The sequence below is a fragment of the Vairimorpha necatrix genome, chromosome 6, assembly GCF_036630325.1.
Source record: "Vairimorpha necatrix chromosome 6, complete sequence".
Lineage (NCBI taxonomy): Eukaryota > Fungi > Microsporidia > Nosematidae > Vairimorpha > Vairimorpha necatrix.
Genome location: NC_088821.1, coordinates 476,094 through 503,312, shown reverse-complemented (window position 1 = coordinate 503,312; position 27,219 = coordinate 476,094). Strand labels below are relative to the sequence as shown.

Sequence of the window (27,219 nt, the reverse complement as noted above, 5' to 3'; positions counted from 1 at the left end):
CAATGGATTGTAGATTCATATCTACAAGTCGAAGCAAATAACTTAAACTTTATAAAGTTAAATCAGAAGAAGTTGAGGGTAGATCTTTACAAAGGCTTAGTAGATTATGTAAATAATGGATCAGAAAGTTCTGCCAAGCCCGTTATCTTACCATCAAGTTTCCAAGGATCTCCGAGAAATATGAGAGAGCGATATCATGATGCAATGTCAATTGTAAGAAGTTTCGGCAAGCCCGATCTTTTTATTACTATGACTTGCAATCCAAACTGGAAGGAGATCAAGGAAAATCTTTTTGAAGGACAAACAGCAGTTGATAGACCAGATTTGGTAGCAAAGGTCTTCAACATAAAATTAAAAAAAATGATGGAGGAGATTTTGTCGGGGAGAGTATTTGGGGAAGTCGTAGCTCATGTCTATTCTATTGAGTTCCAAAAACGTGGACTTCCTCATGCTCACATATTGATAATGTTGAAGGACAAGATTCGGGATGTAAGTGTTATAGATAAGTATGTAAGTGCAGAGATACCATCGCCTATGGAAAATGAGATGTTACACAACTGTGTAACAAAACATATGATTCATGGCCCATGTGGACTTAATAACTTGACAAGTCCATGTATGGAAAATGGTGTCTGCACTAAGGAATATCCTAAGGAACATAATACTGGAACAAAGATTAATAATGACGGATATCCTGAGTACCGAAGAATAAGAGGGACTGAGTACAGTGTAAAGGGCTACATTGTTACTAATGCTAACGTGGTCCCCTATAATGCTTATTTGCTTGAAAAATACAACTGTCATATCAATGTAGAAGTTTGTACTTCTATTAAGTCAGTTAAGTATATTTTCAAGTATATTTACAAGGGATTTGATTGTGCTGAAATGAGAATAACAGACAACAATGAAATTGATCATTTTGTGAATTCCAGATATGTCTCAGCACCAGAGGCTACCTGGAGATTAATGGAATACAAGATGCATGGGAGATCTCATAAGATCCATAGACTTCCTGTGCATCTTCCACAAGAACAATTGATCACTTTCGAAGAAGGCAGAGAAGAGGAAGCTGTTAGATTATCTGATCTTAGACAGACTCCTCTTTTAGCCTACTTCAAGTTGAATGAAGTTGATGAAGGAGCACATCAGTTTTCGTATAGTGAGATACCCTATCACTATACATATAAAAAAGGGGAATGGATAAGGAGAAAGAATAAGTACAGTAAGATAATTACTAGACTTTATTCTGTATCTCCTACAGAGAAGGAAAGATTTAGCCTCAGAGTCCTATTGATCAATGTAAAAGGGGCTAGATCATATGATGATTTGAGAACTGTAAATGGTATAGTTTATAGTTCTTTTGCAGAAGCGGTTGAAGAAAGAGGACTTCTTCAAGATGACAAAGAATGGGAAAGGGCTTTGGATGAGGCAGTAGCAACTGAATCCCCAGCAATAATAAGAGTATTGTTTGGATATATTTGTGCTTTTAATAAGCCAAAAAATACCAAAGAACTCTTTGATAAGTATCTTGGAGATATGTCTGAAGATCTAGATCAGAATAGTAGAGACGAAGTTATTAGTAGATTAAAAGATATAATTAATGCTCATGGATGGAGTCTAAATGCTCTGGGTTTAGATGAGCCTATTAACTACATCGAGAAGGCAAAAACCATCTCTGATAATAAAAAAGATCTAGATCAGATGATCTCCTCTCTAAATGCAAAACAGAAAGAAGCTTTTAATTTAATAACAGATAATATAGATAAAAGGGGAAATTTATTCTTTTTAGATGGACCAGCAGGATCGGGGAAGACATATCTATATAATGTCCTTATCGAGTATTTAAACAAGAATAAAAAATCTTCAATACAGATGGCAACCACAGGTATTGCTGCAGATTTATTAAAGGATGGAAGAACAATGCATAGTTGTATGAAACTTCCTGTTCCTTCGACAGAGACCAGCGTATCTAGACTAAAGCAAAATACTCCAGAAGCAGAGAGAATAATAAAGGCCTCTTTATTGCTAATAGATGAAGTTTCGATGATGTCAAAACATGCATTGAACGCAATAGATGAGGTGCTTAAAAGACTCTGTAACAATGATGATATCTTTGGAGGGAAAACTCTATTGTTGGGTGGTGACTTTAGACAGACATCAACCATTGTAATGAAGGGTACTCCAAATGATATCATCGAGAACTCATTAATTAGTTCAAGACTTTGGGCACACGTCTGTGTACTTAAGCTTGAAACAAATATGAGATCTTATAATCAATTGAAGTTTAATAAGTGGTTGTTAGATATAGGTGAGGGGCGTACTAGAGATAGTAAAGGATGTGTGGAGATACCCAAAGAATATCTTGAAGAAGGAGACATAGTCGATAGCATTTTTGGAACGATCAAAATTGAAGCAGGTGATGATTCTTTGTTTGATAAGATTATCTTAACGAGCAAAAATGAACATGCAAATGAATTGAATGCCAAAGTGTTAAACCTACTTAATGGATCTTCTAGGGTATATGTGAGTTCTGATGCTATAGAATCAGAGGATATCGAAGAACAACTGAGATTTCCTCTTGGGTTCTTGAACATGCAACAGCCATCAGGACTACCTCCACATAAGTTAGTACTGAAGATAGGGGCAATAGTGATGTTGTTACGCAATATTGATCCTAAGAATGGATTATTAAATGGGACCAGATTGAAGATAAAAGGTCTTAAAGATAATTACATCTTAGGTGAAATAATAACAGGAAGGGGAAGGGGCACCCTTGCTGTTATACCAAAGATAGACATGATGCCAATTGACACTCTTCTTCCGTTTGTACTTAAAAGAAGACAGTTTCCTGTGGTATTGTCATATGCGATGACAATACATAAAGCACAGGGACTGTCTTTTGACAAAGTGGGAGTGTATTTGCCTGAGGATGTATTTTCTCATGGTCAATTATACGTAGCTTTGTCAAGAGTGAAGAAGAGCGAAAACTTGAGGATCAAGTTGGGGACAAACAGGGGCGAAACCAAGAATGTAGTTCTACATGAACTAATTGGCTCATAAGAGCCAAGAGATGAAGAAATGCGCCGTGAGCGTATAAGGACTATGCCATTTTTTTTCAACAAAAAAAAGATAAAAGATGGTAAAATGCGCCGTGAGCGTACAGAAACTATGCCATTTTTTTAAAGAATAAACATAATGTGATAAAATTAAAACATGTACCCTTTCAAACACAAACAACCCGTTCTCAGAACGGGTGTGCATACGCTAGTTTTAAATATTTAATTGTTTGTAAACAAACAAACAAATGAATGACATTTAGTTTGAGAAAATATTGTAAACTAAATGATTAATGTGATGATGTTTCACATTCATTAATAAAAGTCATCACATCCTGCCCACTCCGCCGAATTTGATGTCATCTTCATGTATTTCATTTTCAAATCCCTCTAACTTATACCACTTTCCTTTCTTTCCTGCGTTAGTTACTGTCACCGGTCCTAAATATTGATCATCTAATTTCTTTGCTTTAAAGTTTCTCACGAAAACTTGTTGACCTATTTTGAAAACTGGGGACTTCCTATTTCCGCCCGACTTCTCGGTATTTTCTCTACAGCTAGTTTGTAATTTATCACTTTTAATCCCGAAAGGATCATATGGACTGTGTCCTATTAAAAAGGTAGTTGGAGATACTTTAAGTGCAGTATTATAGTTGTGGTTATGTCTTATGTGGATTCCTTCTGATACTGATTTCAGATTTCTGCCTTTATATAACCTGAGGCATTGCGTGATTGTTTGGTTCAGCCTCTCACTGATACCATTACTACTTGGGTGATATATAGGAGTTGCTATCTTTTGTATTTCGTGCTCTGCACAATATTTAATTAACTTCTCTGAATCATATTGAGTTCCATTATCAGATATAAAGGTCTTAGGCCTTCCATAAACTTCTATCCAGTCTTTAATACATGTAATTATACGCTCCGCTGTAACCTTATATGCAAAGTATACTCTTAGCGTTCTCGTATATACGTCTATAATAGTGATATAATATCCCTTATGACATGTACCGTTATGTATGTAGTTCTCTAGACTAAATGGTCCATAGATGTCACTCGATATCTTTTCGAATGGCGCAGAGGCTACAATACTATTATAAGATCGGTTTTTTTTCTTATTATTTTTCGTTCTGATGCAATTGATACAGTTACTTGTAATTTCTTTAATTAACTTTTTTACACCTGTAACTTTGAATATATGCTTAATATTATTGTAAAGAATTGTAGATCCAACGTGTATAGTTCTTCGATGCATATAATCCAAAAAATTCCTTGACTGATCATTATCTATTATTATTCTGTTTTTCTTGTCTTTAGCCCAAACATTGGGGGTTTCTTTTGTTTTCATAACGAACTGATTAAGTTCATTTAAGTATCTCGTTTTGTCTATAACTTCTTGACTTGTCGTTAATATCAAATTTCTAGATAAGCTGTCAGCTATTGCGTTCTCTGTGCCAGATATGGACGTTATTTTGATATTGAACTGGTTCAATACTAACTTCCACCTTTCAATCCTGCTAGATATTTGCTTGTTCGGTAGTAAACAGTTTTTATTATCAGTAGACACCTCTACATAGTAACCTAATATGATATTTCTGAAATGATTTAACGTCTTAATAATAGCAAATAATTCCTTTTCGACTATTGAATAGTTCTTTTCGGTACTGTTTAGCTTTTTGCTGTAGTATCCAAGTATTCCTCCTTCTTGAAAGAGTACACCTCCTATGCCATTATTTGAAGCGTCGCACTGTATAACAAATTTCTTCGTGTAGTCTAGTAACTTAAGTGCCGCTTTACTAATATCAACTGCGATTTGCGCTACTATATCTTTGTGTTTGTCAGTCCAAAGTATTCCTGTATTTGTGTTCTTAAGCAGTTCTGTAATGTTTGCAATTTTATCACTCAAGTTAGAAACATAAGGTCTGTACCAGTTCATTATGCCAATTATTCTTTGCAGCTCCTTTTTTGATTTAGGGTTTCTGAGTGCTAACAATTTCTGAATGCTCGTTAGTTCTGGTTTCATAGTATTTTCACAAATCACGTTTCCTAGTATCGTGGTATTATTAGTAAAAAACTCGCTTTTTTCAAAATTTATTGCTACTTCATAACTTTTGAGTCTTCTTAAAATTTTTGACACGGTTTTTATATGACTTTCAAGGTCTGGTGAAAAGGCTATTATATCATCAATGTAAACAAATATATTATCTATGTCTTCTAGTATTTTGATGATTGTTTTTTGAAAAATTTTAGGTCCTGAACGAATTCCAAATGGGACCCTTTTGTATTGGTATTGTCTTCCCAATAATGTAAACGCCGTAAATTTCCGACTTTCGGGTTTTATGTATAGTTGGTTGAAACCGTTCTTCAGATCGATTTTTGTATACCATTTAGCGCTTCCCATTTGCATAATATTTTCTGTTATATTGGGTATTGCCGCAACCTCATCTATGACATATTCGTTTATTTCTCTATAATCGACCACCAGTCTCAAATCTTTATTCTTTTTTTCTATTAAAAATGCCGGGCTGGCATATGGCGAATCTGAGAGTTCGATTATATCATTTTCTAGTAACCTTTGTAGTTCTCGTTTAGCTCCGACTGTATGTTTATGTGGAACACTGTAGAATTTTGGTTTAGGTGTTTTAATGTCTTGTCTCATCCTTATTTCTATCGGTGCTATTTTTATTTGTTTATAAGAAGAATTGGTTTTTACATATGAATAAATGAAACGTTTTAATTCGTCGTTATTGAGATTTTCTAAAGACAGACACAGGCTTTCAATTAAAATTTTATCTAAATCTTCGATGTCTGATTCACTGTCTTCTTGGTTCTTTGTACTGATCACATCACCGTTGATTATTATAGTCTGATTCTTATAATTCATTATTACTTCGTTACTACTAAGAAATTCGTTTCCTAATACAAATTCGACTGGTAAGTTATTCAGTAAGTAAAATTTAACTACGTGGCTTGACTTAGCTCCTATTATTTTAATTTCCTCATTAACTGTCTCAGTACACTCTTCCATGTCATCATTTCCGTATTTTATAGTTATTGGAGAATCCTCGACGATAGGTATTTTTAGCTTAAGGGCAACTTCTCTTTTTATGAAGTTCCTTGAAGCTCCCGAGTCCATAAAAAATGACGTTTGGTATTTTTTAATTACCCCTTGTAGTTCGGGTGTTTTAGTATTTATTCCTTTCTCGCTAATAATCAAGTTCCTAGTCTCTCCTTTCTGTTTTTCATCCCTATTCTTAATTTTTTCGTTTATAAATTTCTGGTAAGTCTCGCAATCCTTTGAATCGTGATCATTCTTCTTGTGGTATTTGCACCACTTGTTATTGCTTACTACCTCTAAAGTCCCTTTATAGGGTTCTTTCCTTATAGGATCTAAAACTTTCTTCTCTAGTATTACTTGTTTAGATACTATTTTCTTTTCTAACGTGTAAAGAAATCTAATTGCATCTTTATAGTCTTTAAATTCATGCTTGAAAAGCTCTCCATCTGTATATGGACCAAGTCCATTGTAAAAAGTCTCTTCTACTCGCCTATTGAACTCTGTTTTTGAAAGTTTATTAATTACAGCATAAATGTTAACAAGTTCCTTAATTTCTTGAACGTATTCTTGTATGGTTTCATAGCTTAACTGTTTGATAGAAGCTAGTTCTGTTAATATGCTTCTGCTATGTTCTATCGGAAATCTAAGACCGATCAGATAATCGCGTGTGGAGAAAAAATCTTCCACTATCCTCTCTTGCTCGATCAATGAGTCTTTACTCATTTTCCTAATTACCATCATGAGCTGTTTAGAATTCCATTGGTTTTCTTCTGAGATTTTCTCGATCTCTTTTAACCATTCTATAATATCTATTGACCGTATATCTTCAATGTAATAGATGTCTGTAGTGAACCTTTGTTCTAAACCTTCTATTTTGGTTTCAAATGTAATATATTTTCCTTTTAGTTTTTCTGCCTGCTTCCCTTGGTATTTCGACAGTTTCACCTTGCTTGGGATTTCACTCGTTGAATTCAACTTGACGTACCCCAAGCGGAGGTACGTCTCAATGAGATTATTTAATTGTTGTTTGTACATGTTATTTTTACTATATTGAGATTTATTATTTTTATGGTTCATCATCCTTTTTTTTGGTGAGGGGCTATTTTTAAATATTTAATTGTTTGTAAACAAACAAACAAATGAATGACATTTAGTTTGAGAAAATATTGTAAACTAAATGATTAATGTGATGATGTTTCACATTCATTAATAAAAGTCATCACACTAGCATTTAGGATTATTAAAATTAGAACCAATAGATTACAAAAATCTTGATTTTGATATACGACAGGTACTTATCAAGTACCAGGTCCATCTACTGCCTGCCTGCAAGGAAAGACTATACCTACCTAGATCCGAAATGGGTAGAGGTCTCATAAGTATCGAAGATAGAAGCGAAGGTATGCTTCTGAATATTTAAATAACATTAGATGGTTCTAGAAAGAGCTCACTAAGACTGTTAGCGATACTTAAAGTAGAGACATAGAGCAAATCCCACTTGTTTACATTTAACGAGTATCTAAGGATTAGGTATAGCTTTGTAGGAGAGATAACCTAGAAGATGCTAATAGAATCACAAAAAGAAGCGCTATACAACAAAATTGACATAAGGACAAACCATGGAAAATTTTTGAAGGTCAGTGACAATATTTTGGTCAGCATTAAGGACTCTTCTAACTGGCTGGTTAAAGGAAACAATCGGGCTAAATCCGAAGCAATTTACTGCTTCCTACAGAATAGAACTATTTTCTGTGGCCAAGAAGGACAATGTTCCCATTATGGATCTCATAGGAAGACCGTGGATCATTTACCTCCCAAGTGTGATCGAATGATGGCTTTGATTATATGAAAAGACACAACGAGGTAGTTAGATGCATTCATCTCTTACTATGTAATAAATATGGGTTTAAAAGGACAAAAAAAAACACGTGGACACTCAGTACAAGATATCATGGAAAATGATCGTGCAGACATAAGAGTAGATACGAGAATATTCACTAATATAAAGGTGACCCATAATAAGCCTGATATTCTTGTGTTTGACAAGAAGAAGAAAGAAATTTAAATAGTTAAAGTTGGTACAACCTTCCGGGATCGACTTACTATAGCCGAGAACGGCAAACTTAGAACATGGACCTTCTTGCATATGAACTGGGACTAATAAATAAATCCTGGACAAGTATAGCTCCTTATGTAATGACATGGAATTGAGCGGTGAACAAATATCACATAATTACATCGGGATCTGGAAATCTAACCCTACCTGGATGCATATATCAAATCTATTGTAATGAAGAAGACTCTAGAGTTCATCTCTTTGGAACGACAACGAGGTTATGGTTAGGAGGATGCAGGAGAGGAAGAAGTGGCTAGAGCTGTAAGCGCACTAGCGAATATGGCAACTGTTAAAGAAGTGGTGTCGGGAAAGAGGAATTAAGCTGAAAGTTTAAAGTTGAAAAACATAAATAATTCCATAGAAACCAAAGTCTGTATAGAGCTTAATCCCATGAGCGATACCGGGGAAAGCCGTGCTATTAATATATAAGCTTTGGGGTAAAATATCTCAATAAATTTTTATATATATGCTTTGAAGAACATAAACTTTTTCCTAAATGTAATTTTTCATATTTTAACTATTATCATACTAAAACTAGTTGAGTATATTGTATAAAGAGATGTGGAGAAATACTTTTTAGATTTCTAGAAAGAAGCAAGAGCTCTTGTAAGGTTTTCGAAATAACGACATAAACACTGGAAGACAATATCATTTGTAATATTGTAATCGTCCATTGTCGTTTTTTTTGTTCAAGTCGAGTATAAAGTGAATTTCGATATAGAGTTTTTTCTTTTTTTTGACCTTTTTTACTCGAAAAAAGAGCCAATATATCGAAAATCCGCAACTATATTCGAATTTAGCCCTTTTGAGTTTTTGCTGATCAAGACTTATTTTATTATACGATGAATGTGATAATAGAATGAAGTCTCGATTAAATAGGAGAAGATAAATGTAATAAAACAAGAAAAAAAACTAAATTTTTGAGATTTATGCGATTTAAAAAACAATTTTTCGAAATTGCAACTTCACATTTTTTTCTAAGTTTCAAAATCAAGCTAAAATATATATTTTTACTATTCATATGTTAAGAGGAATTTAAGGAAAAATCCTCACGCTTTTGAATATTTCATATAATTAGACAAATAGATTTAAACAAGTAAATATGTCACACATCTATTGATATTGTGAAGTGATGATAAAAATCATTTTATAATGAAGGGTTAAAAAATTTGTTTAAATATTCTAGTGTTAGACTGCAATTCACAACTTTGTAGTACTATAATTATCTTTAAAGGTTATGCAATCTCTCCACGAAACAATGAATGAAAAAATATATATTTGAACAATAAAAATCAACAATAAATCGTAACGGACTTTATTTGTTATTACAACGATTTTCTTTTTCTTGAACCACTTAACATACTAAAACAATATGAGCTTTCTTTTTATATCCTTCATCATTTTTATTTTGAAACGTTTCATTCTCTATTAAGGAATTATCTCACATCTTTCTATATTATTCAAATACCACACACATTTTTTCTAATATGTAAGTTACATCTTGTTTTATACACTCTAATATTCTTAATATATATATATATATGTTGAATAGTTTTTTGTGTCCTTAAATTCAATATTATTAAGACAAATAAACGCCTACGAATCGTCTTAAAATAATAATAATATCGAATTTAACCCCTTATCACATTTGGAATTCTAAAATCTAAACGGGCAGTTTCATTAGATACTATGAACGTGCAATGACATATTTCATGCTTTTTGTATACATCTGATGCTTCCAAACAGATGTAAAAATCTTCCATATCATAATTTATAGCATCACTCGGAGCATTTCCACTTTACACCCCCCCCCACATATTTAATTACAAATTTTTAAAAATTTCCCTTTTTTGGAAAACCAAAATGGAAAAAAAGGAGGAGAAAAAAAATAAAAAAAGTACTGTTTAAATTATCTTTTATACAAATGTAAATATATATATATATATATATATATATATATATGTTAATTTTACCATATAAAAACAAATATGATACTATAATTCACCTTATGTTACATATTTATTAGTATATATTTTGTTTTTTTTATAGATAATGAATAAACAAAACAATCGAATAAGTTATTTATTGGACTTATTTCTTTGTTTTATAAGTAAAAATAAGTTCTTAGTTCTTTAGTAGCACCGATTATAGATTTTTTTTCCTGTACCCTATTTTATGCTTACCAACGAGGAAATTAACATAGCATACGAAAAGATAAAAGAAAAACTTTTTAAAAAATGCAGCAAATGTGGTAAAGATGTTAAGAAAATACAGCAAAAGGGAAACGCTGTCAGATACATTGGTAAAAAATGCAAAAAAAAAGAGAGGAACCTTTTTACAGATACGATATTTGCAAAAACCCACTTGGATTATATACTAATGTTAAAGATTCTAAACCTCTGGCTTACGAAAATTCCGCCTCTCCTAATCGCCAAGTTGTTAAGTATTTCACCCAGCATTGTATCGAGATGTCTTCAACAGTTTTTGCTTGATGAAGTTTATCATAAATACATGAAAAAGGCAAAAGGAACACTAGGCGGTTCGGAGATAATAGTCGAAGTAGACGAAAGCAAATTTGGAAATCGTAAATACAACGTTGGACATAAAGTAGAGGGAGTGTGGGTATTTAGGATGGTCGAAAGGACTTTAGAAAGAAAAATTCTTTTAGTTCCTGTTCCAAATAAAGATAAAGATACGTTATTAAGTCTAATTTCCACATATGTTGATAAACAATCAACAGTCTATTCTGATACGTGGAAAGGATATTCGAAAATGATCGAGACTTGGGTCTCACAAAACAGTTAACCATAGTAAGTGATTGTAGATCCTATCACAGGTGTTCATACTAACACTATAGAAGGGAATTGGTCTGCCGTTAGACGCATAACACCGGTAAGATGTATAACAAAAGATTTAATACTACCCTATTTATTAAGATTTATGTTGCTTAGAAATTCAAAACTTAATTATTTTGATGAATTAATAAATTTATTATTTTAAAATTTTCTCCTCCTTTTTTTTCCATTTTGGTTTTCCAAAAAAGGGATATTTTTAAAATTTGTATTTTTATATGTAGAAGGGGAGTGTAAAGTGGAAATTGACCCATTCATTCTTTTCTTTCCCTGTAAAAGGGCCAATTAAATTTTAAACTGATGTTTTTTTTACACAATTTCCGATTTTCTTTTAAATTTATTGATATCAAAATTCTATCATTTTTAATTATTTTTGCATTATTGTGGCACACGAGCTCCGCCGTTGGATGCGTCCAATATATATATGACATAGGGTTGTATACTTTTAAATCGATTTTTTTGGACATTCAATTTTTATAAAATTACAACACAAAATGAGTTTTAAAAATAGAAAAGCGAAGGCCAAAATTACTAGCAACCTATATTTCAATAATATAAAAACGAAGTACATTCTGTTGTATGTAAAATGTTATTAAAAAACTTGGTGTTATTGGAGTATTAAATGTCGCGAGCCCAACTGGTTGCCCGAGCCGGACTGTTACCAGATTATTTTCTTGTATTTTTTAATTTTTATTTATGATCTATATTTTCATAATTTATGCCAAGTTTCGTTAGTTGTATCACGTGAACTATTTTTAATTTTTCTACTAAATTTTTACCCATATGATGCTTGATCCAAAATACTAAAGTCAAAGACGCAATAGTAACCACTGAGCCAAAAAGCTTAAGCATAAAGAAAAATTAGTATATTCAAACAAATTTTAACTTTTTTGGAAAATATTTTTTTATCCCATCAATGAAAAGAATCAAAACTCAAGAAGAGTATGATCTTCTGGTAAAAATCGTTTAAGGAGATGATTTTACCACGATCATCGACAAACAAGCAAGGTATAGGCCGAGGTAAAATGCCGAAAAGTTCCTTCTTGCAGATAATATTCTCTTTCTAAGAGATATTTCTGGCTTACATAATAGGGTAGTTGTAGAGAGTAAGGTACAGTCAATGAAATTGGAAGTACAAACTCTACATAGTAAGTGTCATTATGGACACAATCGTTGGCGCTACTTCATTTTCTTGCCCCCCCCCTAGAAAAAAAAAATTATTTAGAGGAAATTTTATTTATTCAAACCTACAAAGTTCTAAAATTTTTATAAAGGCACATCTATGATCATCATTATTAGAATGATTGATATTTCTTTTTTTCCAAGCAAATTCTTTTAGAAATAAATTAATCCTATGCCTTTTAAGCCCACTTCTAGATCTATACTCATTCTTCAAATGGGACCACAAATTTTCTATATTATTTGTGTGGTCTCCTTCTGCATTTATAAATCCAAGCGAATGATTTACTATGTAATGTTCACTGCCAAAATTTCTAGAGGCTGATGGATATGAAGGGTATCCATCAGTAATTATAATAGAGCCAGGTTTTACTCTGCGTCTAAAAAAGTCTTCTATAGTACTAGATTATCGGTTAGGTAGCAATTCAAGAACAAATTCTCTACAATTACCTTCTACTATGCCGCCTATAATCCATTGAATTCCAGGCATGGAATCCAAACTTGAAGAAGGATTAGATACAATTAACCCGTTGCATATGGCGGTTTCATCAAATTGTACACGAACAGAAGTTCCTCCAATTTGGTAGCTATCTTCGCTTTTTAGAAGCAATGATTTCCATCACTGTATCCTTGATTTTAATATATGAATTTTCACATATTTTGCACAGATCTATTGCTTGGTAAGTAGTATAATTAAATACCCAGCAATAGAATGCTCTAAGAATTTTGTGAAATGGAACGCTTATTCCTTTAAACATCGTACCATTTTTAAGTGAGCTCTTCGAACTACACTTTTTATTAACACAACGATAAGCTTTACCGTCAATGTAGCCGGAACATCCACTAATGTTCATAAGAACAGTTCGTTCTGATGTCGAACAATGTCTGCAAGCAATCGATCTTTTTAGAAGACCATTATCTAAAAAAAATCAATTGCTGCTTCATTGTTCCTAAAGCACGCATCTTCGCAGATATTTAGCTCTCGAATAGCCTCCTGCAGATTCCTCATTAAGGGGATAAAAAATTAAAATTTTTTATCCCCTTAATGAGGAATCTGCAGGAGGCATTTAAAAATTTTCAAATCGACAAAAAATACCTTAACTTCATTTTCTTGCCCCCCTCAAAAAAAAAAAAAAATGTTTAGATTTGAAAAATAACACGATTTCGTATCTTTTTATTAATGTTTTTTTTAGGGGGGGGGGGGCAAGAAAATGAAGTAGCGCCCAATCGTTTATGTGTGTTGTGTAAGTAATTTTACTTCACTATTTCAAGAAGTCTTGTGTGTGAGGTTTGCAAAGAGTGCAATGTTTGTTCACAGGCACAACCTCTAAAAACAAAGGAAACCTACAAGCATATATTAGCTAAAAGGCCCCTTGAGAGGATTATTATCGACCTGGTAGACATGAAGGTTTATGTCGACCAAAACGAAGGAAATAGTTTGTTACTACTGCTATAGATGTGTATTCTAAGTATGCATTTACTTCTGTGATGAAAACTAAAACTGCTTCGGAAGTTTTATTACATTTAAAATTTAATTTTAATCGGTACGGGCTTGCTAGTGAACTTCAGTGTGATAATGGTAAAGAATTTAAAAATTCACTTTTACCTGAATTCTGCGATCAGAATAAAATTTTACTAGTTCATGGCAGACTCGGGCATCCTCAGAGTCAAGGTCAAGTTGAGAGATTAAATCAAACAATTACTCGATACTTACAAAAACACCTCTAAGCAGAATTTGGTCCAAATAATAAAAACTGGGTCTTATTCATTGACACAGTTGTTTATCAATACAACGTCGCAGTATAATCTGCAACTAAAAAATCTCCATTTGAATTATTTTATGGAAGAAAGGGATATGGCGTGTTTACCGGGAAGCTTGCCTGTAGCAAGAAAGCATTCAATGATGCTACGGTTTGGAGAGCCGTGAAAACCGGAGTTAAAAGAGTTAGAGGGAAAGGATTGTTTATTGTTATGAAAAGAGTTTTATTTATCTGATTTGTAGAAGGAAGAGTGTTTGTTTGCGTTCTGATGTTGTACCATGTTGTTCATAAAATTTCTCTATTTATATAACATAGTAACCAATAGAAAGAAATAAGATTTGGCTGACCAATAATAGTCGATCATAACTGATCGTTCCGGAGAAGCATCAGCGTTTAAGTATTTATTGGTTTTAACAATCATGTGGTATGATACATTATACCACAGGATATAATACTTGTAAAAGCAGTATTAACGATGAGGAAATCAAAGATGAAGACTTGGATTTTGACTTTGGGCGAGAAAATAGATCTATGGTAGACGGAAAATATCTCTTAAGAATGGACAAAAAATGCGTTCATCGTTCTATCAATAATTTTGTTATAGGAGATAAAGTAATATTAAAAAAAGATTTTGATGCTAATTCCAAAACAAAAAATTCAAAATTAAGCCCGTTTTATTTTGAACCTGGAGAAGTAATAGAAATTTTATCTAATAATAGGTTAAAGGTTAAGTTTAAAGATTCTAAAGAAATTTGGTTTATGAATTTGGTAAAAAAAAATAAAAAAATAGTTAAGCTTTGTTAAATTGAGTTTTTATTCTTTATAATTTACTTTTAAATTTAAACTAGTTTTTTTTTTACAATACTTATCATATTTCTATTCCAGCGTTAATATAATTCATCATAAAAAATATATGTGTCATTAGTATATCGAATTATATTTAAACAACTGATAATATTTTTAGATTGTCACATTTTCATTGTACAATTAATTTAATTACAGAAATCTAGATTTATAATCTTTGTTTACGATGCTCAAGACCAATCATTGATATTCACTAACTCATTGTGTAAATGATATTTTTAACTTTTCAACAATTACAAACTATTCTAAAATAAAATTGAAATATAATTCGACGTGTAACCAGTTTTAATTTATTAAAATATAGTTTTTTTAGTAAAATATTAGTATTTAAATTTATAACAAACAACTTTTATAATTGAAAATATTTGTATAATTTTAAAATGCGTATTATAATAAAAATTATACTGATAAAAATATTAATTGAAATTTTGTAAGTTTTTTAAATCCAAAATACCAAATAGAAGATAAATTTTTATAAAAATTAGAAATAACAGTAGTGAAAATTCTTAAGAAAAATGTCTTTATTTTTTTTCGAATATTTTTTATAATTAAATTAAAATATTGAGTGTTATTGAAATAGGTTTTATGTTAAACCTGTCAAACAACTCCCCAGAGCGTTTTAAATACCTTTTTGAGGTTATTTTTAGAAAAAATTCTTTTTTTTGGTAACCAGCTGGGCTCGTGACAAATGTCACAGTCCAGAGCGGATGCCATGAAAAAAATTCAAAAAAATCTCTTCAGTGAGGATCGAACCAAAAAATAAGAACAAATAAATGTTCGGCTAAAAACAGCTTTAGTGTAAAAAAAATGGGGGGTCAAAATTTTTAAAAAATTGCCCCTTTTTTTAAAAAAGGAAGGGAATGCTGAGCAATGAAGAAAAAAAATAAAATATAATTAAGATATAAAAATGCATGAAAATTAAATTTAAAATAAATAAAATATATCAAAAACATAATTTTAATAATGCTTCGAAGATTTCTTTGCTCTCGTTTCTTTTAATCATATATAGAACTAAATATATTTCAGCAAGTTTATAAGTCCTCCACCTATTAGGTATAGAGGCCTTTAAAGACCTCCAATTTCCTTCTATGGTGTTTGTATGCACACCTGTCTCTCTGTCTCTAAAGGGTTGACTGTGATTCACAGTCCTATGGTCCGCATAATGATTTTTTAACGTTGCATACGCCCTCCACATATCCGAATGAATTACGGATTCGCATTTTACCTGCTTAAACATGATTGGAAATAATGTATCCCTGTCTCTTTTCTTTATAATTATGAATATAATCTTCTTTGCTTCGGTTCGTTCCACCATACCGAAACACCAAACCCCCTTAACTAATCTTCCCCTATGATGCTTATTTTTGCCAATTTTACTTTCATAGATCTCCACTATAGTATTTTCGCCTCCTATTTGCTTTGTTTTATTTATATATTTCTCATATATTTTTAATTTATATAATTTTTCCAGTGTAGAAGTTACATTTTGTATGTTACAGTCCAAAATTTTAGAAATATGCGCTACTTTAAGTCCCATTGTTCATAGATTAACAATTTTCAGCATAAGAATATGATCTATCTTACTATTTGAAAATAGAGTATTATTCCATATTGAAAATCTTTGGCCGCATTTGAGAAACTTACATCTAAGAAAAGCTGTTTCATTGGATACTCTAGATGTATTCCAACCACAAATTGTACATTTTTGTTTATATTTTTTATTTTGTAGGTTTTCATAAAAATCTATAATTTCTTCATTGCTCAGCATTCCCTTCCTTTTTTAAAAAAAGGGGCAATTTTTTAAAAATTTTGACCCCCCCCCCCATTTTTTTTACACTAAAGCTGTTTTTAGCCAAATGTTCGTCTTAAATGATTGCCCAAATTTTGTCTCGATCTTTTGAGAGGTAAATTTTTGCTATTTTTTTATAATAATGGGAGGGAATAATGAAAAAAGGAGAAAAATATTATAAACAAAATTTTTAGTACTTTATTCATTTCCAAGCAACCTAAGATCCCTAGTACTTATTTCATCTATAATAATTCTATTATAATCTTCTCTGCATAATTTCACTTTATTAAATTGTATTATGTCGGTTACAACATAGATTTCTGCATCTAAATGTTCATAAAGCGAATGGCTTCTGGTATTGACATTGTTGTCCAGATAAGGTCTTATAAGGACTCTAACTCCTATTTTAAATTCTAAGAAATCATTTCTCCACATACTTCTTTGTACCATTCTATCTGCAGCAGTTTGTGTATGAATTCTAGCTCCTTCATAATAAATTTCATTTAAAAAAAGGTTTTGTTTATTAAGAGCATATAGTTACTGTATTTCTTCATTGGTGTTGCAATCTAGAACATCTGATAAACTTTCTTCGGCGCGTTCTTCGTTCTCACTTTATTGTTTTTGATTTTCGCTATTAAACGAATCTAGAATACCCGTGATTCTAGATTCGTTCATTATTTCCCTGATGGGTCTTCCAAACATTAAAGAGAATGGTGTTTGTCTCGTAGTAATGTGTCTTAAATTATTATATGACCAGGTAACTTCTTCACGTACTTTGGTCCATTGACCCAAAATATTTTTTGTCCTGTAAGTAGATGCAATCATCCACTTTATTGTTTTATTGCATCGTTCTATCTGTCCTTGTATCCATGGACATCTAGCTCTCCCCATTACGTGTCTTATTTCATATTTCTGACATAAATCGACGAGTACTTGATTTACAAATTCTCTGCCGTTATAAGTATGAAGTATAAAACAAGGGCCAAACGTCCCAAACAATGTTTCAAAAGCATTCCCTACACTAATACTTGATTTGTCATATTTTGGTACCGTCCAACAAAATTTGGTAAAAGAATCTACAACATTTAATAACCATTTATATACTTCATTGAGTTCGTGATTTAGACGGAGATCAATCAAGTCTGCAACATATCTTTCCCTTGGATATTTTGATAAAATTGGTCTAATAACTGGTCTAGTTACTAGATTTCTCTTTGATTGACATATTCCACAGCTATTCAAAACTCTCTGGATATCATTTTTGGTTGCGTCGTAGACTTTTGTTTGCAATAATGGAAATAATCTGTCCCGTCCCGAATGCCCATTTGAGACGTGGATCAATTTGTAAACATTGCTCGTTTGTGGTAAAGAATCTTAACGTTCTTTTTAGACCTACTTTAAATCTCACCGTGAGCTCTGTGATACCATCAATTACATCCTCAAAAAGGATAAATTTTTTTGCTTTTTTCCTAAAAGCGTCTCTTACTTGTCTTTCAACCTACCTTATTGGAACGATACCAGTCTGTAAAAAGACAAAAACTTCTTGTCTTTCATTGTTATCCAATTTTATTTTCATGCTTTTAAAATTTATACTTTTAATATACAAATTACAAAGAAAAACCAACGATTTTTTTACTTAATTTTTTACCCTTCTCCAGTAAGCATTTTCCCCTGCGTCCGCTCCGGACGGTGATATTCAATAATGCCAGGAAGGCCACCTGCGACTCCCAGAAAACAAACGAGTTTGAATGTAGACGGGGTTTTTATTGTAAAATGTGCTTTTTTAATTGATCTGTAGCAATTTTGGCGGCTTATAGACTGCCTTATATCAAATTATTAGTACATATCATTAAAACCGATTGCGTGATTGTGCCTTACGAGGGTACATGTATAGTAAAAGAACGACCCCATAAACGAAATCATGGAATGATTTTGATTTTTAAAGATAACATTAATTTAAAATGCTATGATGAAGAATGTAAAGGTGGTCTAGAAATGAGAACTGAAAATGTTTTAGATTGTAAGATAATAGATTTGATTTTTGAATCAGGTAGGTTGTATTTAGCAGCAGTTGATGATTACTGGCAATCAACATGTAATAAAGGTGTTTTGTTTTGAATATGATGGGGAAGGTGTGATAGAAATTCCAGCTACAAAATTTTTGAATCATGTTATTTTAAATGCATTTACTAATAAGAATGATTTAAAACATGTTTTGAGAGAAAATACGCATGTTGTGAGTTCTCCTCCTAAAGATCGTGTTATAACTGTTGGCGTATAAAGATTCAGAACCTTATAGGTTAATCAACAATTTCGAGATTATAATAAATAAGATTATGGTAACCGGTGTAAGGTGAAGAGTGAGCTGAGTAGTTAAAAGAGTTGTTTCTGTTGAAAACCATATTTATTTGCAAAATTTTCTCTTTTATATTTTATTATGAAACTATTGTTTTAGATTATTGATGAGAATCTTGAGTTTCAACATGAAACTGTTTAAAAGCTGATTATTGGTTACATTGCTGATTACTAGGTGGTAGTCTACCACAGGTTTCCCCCCGTCGAGAGGGTCTAAGTCGTTTTATATTGATCCACTGTAACTTGTCGATTTTATCTACCAATACTGTATTGTTGTTCGCTTTCACGTCCATAATTAAAAAGGGTCCTAACCAATGAGGGTCTAACTTCGTCCTAAATATATTTTTTTCATAAGCGTAATTTCCAATTTTAAATTTAAATTGTGTTTGCCGTTTTGAATTTAATATAATATTATTTTTCTTCGCTTCTGTAATTGCTATCCGGTTTACATTTCCCTCGCTGCAATTTAAAGGTCTTTGAATTGGGTCAAAGATACTATGGTTGTTAATTATTTCGTTTGGCGAAAATCCGACTGATCGGTTGTGACTGTTATTTATTCCCTCCTGAATCTTGTGAATCACATCACCAATATTATTGTCCAAATTGCATCGTAGTCCTAATCCGATGAGTTGGTTTGTTCTTTCTGTTATGCTGTTAGAAGTAGGGTTGTAGGTTGATGTCATTTTATGCTTAATGTGATACCTTTGGCAAAATCTTTCAAATTCACTTGAAGTATACTGACGTCCTTGATCAGTAAGTATACTCGATGGTGGTCCGAATTCTTTGATCCATTTTGATTCTATTTCTTTAACCACCTTTTCCCCTGTAATAGACAACAGTAAAATTAATTTCGTATATCTGCTGTGGCTATCGACTATTGATAGTATATAGCCTTTACCTTCCTCTTGGAAATGACGAAGATCTATCGGTCCATATAAATCCGATGCAATGTTTTTTAACTTTGTTGTAGAATGTAGGAAACCAGAAACGTAGCCATAATTTGTTCTCCTAGGTTTATTTATTTCACAAACTCTGCAATTCTTTATTACTTCTTCGATGAGACTTCGTAACTGATAAATTTTAAGAAATTTGGCAATTGTACTGTATAACCGAGATATTCCGGCATGATTGAGGAATTCATGAATTTCTTTTATGTATTTTTTGGCGTTTCTTTCAGGAACATATATTTTATAATTTGAATGGAGAAGATTGTAATTGTCAAATTGTGTACAGTTTAACCCTAGATTATTTTTAATGTGTTGCGGCACAGGGTTATCGGTTTGGGCCTTGTATAATGATTTCAGAGTGTAAAAGATGGGAAATTTCGAATTTTTGGTAATCGATTGGATGCTGTATATTCTCGAAAAGTAATCGGGTCCTTGGTTTTCACTGCCATTTATATGCTTTATTGAAGAATTAAATTCCTCTAGAAGTATTTTCCATCTTTGGGCACGTTGTGAGCTTGCTGAGCCAAGAAAGGTTAAATTTTTTGAATCTGTGTAAATGGTTACTTTAGTGTCAAATATCAGATTTTTAAAATGTTTAAGGCCTTCAATGATAGCTAAAAGTTCTTTTTCAATAGTTGTGTAATTCTTTTCGGGAGATGTGAATTTCTTGCTAAAGATTCCTATTATTTTTGTGTCTTGACATAAGATAGCTCCTATACCATGATCGCTTGCATCTGTTCTTAGCTGAAATTCTTTTTCGGGATCGGCATGATGTAATAGTATTTGTGATTTAATAATTTGGATAATTTCTTGTTTGATGTTTGTGTCTTCGTCTGTCCAACAGAATTTTTCTTTGTCTTTTTTACATAATTTTGCGTTCAGTTTTGCGAGTTTAGTGCTTAAATTTGGAATAAAATCTCGAAACCAATTAAAGATTCCAAGTAATCTTTGTACTTGCTTTACTGTAGTTGGATTATTAATTAAATCAATAGATGTAATTCTCGATGTGTCGGCTCTAATTCCTTCCTTGTCGATAATCAATCCTAAATATTTAACTTCGCTCTTGTTAAATACGGATTTGTCGAAATTGATAGAACAATTTGCTCCTTGAAGTTTTTCTATAACTGTTTTTAGGTGTATAGCATGTTCTTCTGTAGATTTACTATGTATTAAAATATCGTCTAAAAATATTTTGACAAAAGGTAAGTCGCCGAGTATGGATTGCATTGCTCGTTGGAACGTTCTTGGTGCATTTGTTAATCCGAAAGGCATCCGTAAAAATTCGTATTGACCAAACGGAGTGATGAAGGAGGTCTTCGGTATGTCCTCTTCTGATACGAGAATTTGATAATAACCTTTGTTTAAGTCTAACTGAGAAAATTTAGAGCATCCATATAAGCCGTGAACTTGGTCCTTTAAGCTAGGGAAGGGAAAGGCCTCTTTTACTGTGATACTATTAAGTTTACGATAATCGATAACGAGTCTTATGTTGCCATTCTTCTTTTGGATTGGAAAAGCGGGAGATGCGAAGGGTGAGTAACTTTCTCGAATAATTCCATTTTTAAGTAAATTATGAATTTCGTCTTTAACTTGTTGATACAATTTGGTCGGTATCGCGTACGGTTTCGAGGTTATTGGTTGCGCAGAATTAAGTGAAATACTATGTGTAATCGTCTCAATTTTTCCTAGTTCCTTATTCTCTTTTTTAGCTTTTTTTATTTTGTTACTAATGAGTTCTGAGTGAATGTTAAATATTTTATCTATAATTTCTTTATCAGGATGAGTTTTATAGAACGTGTTAAAACCTGGAATTTCTATTTCCTTATTGTTCAATGAGATCAATCCTTCCTTCAGGTCCATCTTAAAGTCTTGTGCTCCTAAAAATTGGAGTCCTAAAGTAATGTCTTGTCTCATGCCTGGCATAATGAATGCGGAAAGTTTGAATGTTGTATCTTTAATTGCGTCCAATCTAAATTTTATATCGGTCTTATGATTGATCTTGATGGTGTCTCCATTTGCGACTTCTGCGACCAATTTTCCATCCACTTCGATTTGTTTTAAATTTAATTTTCTGGATGTTTTTTCTGAAATGTATGAAAGTGTGGCCCCAGGGTCGAATAGAATCGTAACTGGTGCGCCTTCTATTGTTCCCATAAATTCAATTTTGTCTGGTGTTGTAGGTTTTTCTCGAACTAGGTTAAAAGATGAATAATTATTATGACTTTTATTTTGATTGAATGATTTCATCTTCCTGCATTCTTCCGTGCTATGTTTCGTGGTTTTATGGTATTTGCACCATTGATTAATAGATTTTTGTGATGGGAACTGGGAATTTCGGTTATGTTGTCTTAAATCGTCTTGATTTGTACTACAAGAGTTTTTTCTAAAATAGTTTAGATGAGATCTTCTTTCAGTTTTTTCTTCCCTTTGTTCATAGTTTGATGAGTTGCGTAATAGTTCCAAGGGTGCTAGAAGATTAGCTAGGCTTTCAAAGTTGCTGTTTTCTGAACTTCTTACTATTTCTTGTTTCATCCAAAATGGCAAGCTTCTGCAAAAAATTTCATTCTTTTCTCGAGTGGTGAGCCTTTCATTAATTTGTAAACATAAATTACACTTAGTTAGAATTGTTAAAAATGCTTTTGTAAACTGCTGTATATTGTTGTAGTTTTTGTAATTCAAATTCCTTAGTTGGTTGATGAAGATTGAAAATCTTGATGGGTTATAATAGTGGTTTACTAAAAGTTGAAGTGCTTCCTCTGCATCCAATGCTGGGTTTATAATATAGAGAAGTTCTGGACTGATTAAGAGATGTAACGTATATAATGCTGTGGGTTCTTCCATTGACGACAAGTTGATTATGTTTCTGTATTTATCGGTCCATTTATGGACATCTTGCAAATCGAGATCGTATAATTTTTCGATTTGAATATTTGGTCCTTTTTGCTCGCCTACTTTGGTAGCGAATGTAAATGCTTCCGTTGGTTCTTGAGGTAGAGTTGTTAAGTTAGGTTGAGTTGATAAGATGTTGTTTCTTCTTGAAGCTTTAGATGGTCTTGAATCTTTGAACGTTGAATTCAACGTATGGTAACCGGTGTAAGGTGAAGAGTGAGCTGAGTAGTTAAAAGAGTTGTTTCTGTTGAAAACCATATTTATTTACAAAATTTTCTCTTTTATATTTTATTATGAAACTATTGTTTTAGATTATTGATGAGAATCTTGAGTTTCAACATGAAACTGTTTAAAAGCTGATTATTGGTTACATTGCTGATTACTAGGTGGTAGTCTACCACAAAGATAACAGCAAAATTTATAATAAGTTAATTAAAATTAATCCACCTGCGATTCCTAGAAGTGAATCTAAGTGTGATAATTTAGAGCAAATATTGTTAATGGATGAAATAATATCTAAATATACAGAAAGCGAGATGAAATTATTATTGAAGATCATTAGAACACCAGTTGGTGAAGTAATGGAGGAAATATCTAAATTGTCATCTTATTTTAAAAAATTTAAATTGTCTAACTTACAACTCTTTGAACGAGAAAGGTATATATGGAAGAAGGTGTCTAGTAAAGGCCTTAATTCAGCTATTGTTAATTCATTAAAGGATTTTTTTACGGGCATTCACTGACTTTGTACAAAGTGATGAGATTGAAGTCCATTTAGCAAGGGCAAGGTACAGATTTGTGACTGATATAGACCGAGCAGGCTTGGCTGGGGAGGCCATGTAGGGATTATACTTATCTATGGATGATTCGAGTTTTGAAGAAAAACTTGACAAAGACTTTACGTGTTGCCGATGAAGACATGCGTATATGATTTGAAGACGTATTTGGGTCGGGCATACACCGATGCCGATTTATTTTCCAAATGCTTCGACTTTGACTATAAAAAAGATGAAGATACACATAAGGCATTTAGTCTGTTAAAGTCAATTTTCTCTGATCCCAATGTATTTAAATATGCAGTAATCACTATGGCAAACTGGTTGGATAGTAGGAAACCAAATGATAATTTATTATTTTTTACAGGAGTAGGAAGTGATGGAAAGAGTCTTTTAATGCGTTCTTTATCATTAGTTTTTGGAAGGTTTTCAGATACTTTAAAGTCAAGTTTTTTTTCGAATGAAAGTAATAACGGGAATACTGCAAATCCCGTTGTCAAGGGACTAAAAACAATTAAGGTAGCATTTGTTTCTGAACCAGAGGCTGGTAAATTGAAAACAGAATTCATTAAAAAATTATGTGGTTCAGATGAAATATCAGCTCGAAATTTATATGATAATTTTATAGTAAGATTTAAATTAAGAACTAATTTTGTTATTGCCATGGACGATCTGTCTTTCTTCTCCTCAACTGATTATGCATTATGGAGGCGGGTTAAGATTATACCCCTTGAGTCTAAATTCGTGGAAATTCCTAAACATAAAAATGAAAAAAAAATATATCCAGATCTTGGTATGAAAATAGGGAGCGATTCTAGGTATGTTTGTGTTGTAGACTGTTAGTCTTCAACATTTATTTTATTTCTCTCCCTGTCAAAACTCTCATTGAATTTTCATGAATAAAATTTACTATAAATATATTTTCAGAAAAGGAAGGGCACATAAAAGGAGATGGATGAGAGGACCAAAGAGCGTCATGTTAGAGAGTCCAGAGGGACTGTAACAAATAAAAAACAATTTATTAAAAGTATTTTAGAATATTACTTTATAACCGGGAGGGTTTCCCCGGGATACCACAGCTTGAATTCAAGTGCGAGTATTTTGAGCACGAGCTACAAAAAGATTAACCATAGTGAGGTTAACAAGAAGAAAGTGAAATTAAGTTACACCGTTATAGGAACGGATATGAAGATCGAGACCGAGTTAAATATCATAGAGGATATTTATAGTTTTGATATGTGTGAATGGCTAGAAACATTCGAAAAAATAAGTTTAAGAAATAAATGGAACAGTGAGCAGTATGAGCTCATCCTAAGAGATTTAATAAGTGATAAGTCAATTGATGATAAAGTATTTAAAGGAGAATTAAGTAAAATTACCGAAAGAATTCTAAGTAGAGTTTATAGTATTGATAGAGCGGAAGAATGGATTGATAAATTATCCAGTGCAAGACAAGAAAATTTTGAGTCGATAAGTGAGTATTATGAATACATCAATAGTTATATAAAATATTATAGTATTGCCCATAAGATAAGCAGAGAAGAATACAACAGGAAGCTATGGGAATGCTTCAAGAAGGGTTTAGGTAGCAAAACGAAGAGAATACTAATTGAAAGTCTTGATGTGCATAATTTGGATGCATATATGAAGAAGTTAAAGACGATGGAGGAAGAAATTTTAAAGTTAAGAAACAACAACATGGATATGAGAAACTACGAAGAAGCTACTAATAATTTTAGGGACAATAATTTCCCTGTACAAAAGAAATGGTGCAGATATTGTAAGCACAATGGGCACAACTCAGTTGATTGTTTTCTAAATAAAGATAAAAAGGCGCATTATGATAACCGCCAAACAAGAAGTGATGAAATGAATATTATGGAAGAAGTGAAAGATCCCATCAGTGAAACGAGGGTAAGAGCCGAAATAAATGGCTTAAAAATAAAAACATTACTTGATAGTGGAGCTAGCAGAAGCTTCATATCTAAAGAACTAGTCCATAAATTAAATTTAAAGTCAAAAAAGAATAAGTTAATTAAAACAGTTATAGCAAATGGCGAGGTGATGGCTACTAATAGATCAACAGAATTTAATTTTAAATTTGAAGGTGTAGATAGAGATTACACTATTAAGCCATATATTTTTGATAAATGTATGCATGAGGTAATCTTAGGTGGAGATTTTTTATTTGGTAATAATTGTATTCTAGACTACAAAAATAAAGTGGTAATGTGTGATAATAAATTGATTAAATTTATTGAATACCAAGAAATAGAAGAAAAGACATCAGACAAGGCAATGATTGAAAGAATTTGCATAGTGGAAGATAAAAAAATCGAAAAAGAAGATAAGATAAAAGTAAAAAATTATACAGCGAAAACTAAAGATTTTAATATTAAATATATCAGGAATAAACCAAAGAATGAAAGAAATAAAGCATTTGGAAAAGGTAGTTGGATTAAAAATAATAAAATTATGGAAGTAGTAGGCGAATGTAATGCTGTTAAAACTACTAATAAAAAATTAAAAGAGCAGTTCGATACTGTAGTAAAATATCGAGATAAAAGTACCGATATAAGATTTTATGATCCTTTTAGAAAAAAAGGGAAATACCAATACAGAGAGATCTAGAAATAAAATGATCAAGGTAAAAAATTTATGACCAGGTGCCAAAAAACGAAGACATTGTTTATGTGAAGAATTTTTCAAGAAACAAACTTGATAAAAAATTTATAGGACCATACAAGGTGTGCAAAAAGGGAAAAAATGGATTATGGTACAAAGTACATGGATTAGTAGGATGGTTTCACAGGAAACAGCTAAAGCTTTGAGAGGGGGCAGGATGTTGTAGACTGTTAGTCTTCAACATTTATTTTATTTCTCTCCCTGTCAAAACTCTCATTGAATTTTCATGAATAAAATTTACTATAAATATATTTTCAGAAAAGGAAGGGCACATAAAAGGAGATGGATGAGAGGACCAAAGAGCGTCATGTTAGAGAGTCCAGAGGGACTGTAACAAATAAAAAACAATTTATTAAAAGTATTTTAGAATATTACTTTATAACCGGGAGGGTTTCCCCGGGATACCACAGTTTGTTCGATATTTGCATTGTTGATAAATACACTGAGAGAATATAGAAATTTTACGATAGAAATGCCAGAAGCGTGTCAATTAGAATTAGAGACATTAAAAATTTGGAAGATGAATTTAAATCTTGGTTGGAAAAACATGTAGTATATAAATTAGGTCTTGTTTTGAGTAATAAAGAGCTCTTTAATAGATATGAAGATAATAATACAGAGAAATTATATTTGACCAAAGAACAACGCTAAAAATTATCGGTAGTATAAAGGCATATGGAGGAAATAAATAAAGAGCTAAAAGGTGAAGTTGCTAAAACAAAATTAGTAATTGATAAAGTACTGTGGTATCTAGGGCCAACTTCCCCGGTGAGTAAATACAACTCTAAAATTTTTTTAATATAAATATCTTTATTTATTATTATATGTTGTTCAAAGCTCCTTTAGCTTGTTTAGTCTCTTCTTCTCTCATATGTCTCCTTTTTTTTGTGCCC

General features: G+C 32.0%; 2 protein-coding genes across 2 annotated transcripts; both read left to right on the top strand.

Annotated features, from left to right (window-relative positions):
* Positions 1-18,600: 18,600 nt before the first annotated feature.
* VNE69_06100 (uncharacterized protein) lies at positions 18,601-18,955 on the top strand (the record flags this gene model as incomplete). Its single annotated transcript, XM_065473852.1, has 2 exons — positions 18,601-18,769; positions 18,807-18,955. 2 exons carry the CDS (start codon positions 18,601-18,603, stop codon positions 18,953-18,955), a joined length of 318 nt encoding a protein of 105 aa, XP_065329924.1.
* A 4,410-nt stretch (positions 18,956-23,365) lies between these two features.
* VNE69_06099 (primase) lies at positions 23,366-26,977 on the top strand (the record flags this gene model as incomplete). Its single annotated transcript, XM_065473851.1, has 4 exons — positions 23,366-23,523; positions 23,585-23,704; positions 23,761-24,472; positions 26,783-26,977. 4 exons carry the CDS (start codon positions 23,366-23,368, stop codon positions 26,975-26,977), a joined length of 1,185 nt encoding a protein of 394 aa, XP_065329923.1.
* Between the last annotated feature and the right edge of the window lie 242 nt (positions 26,978-27,219).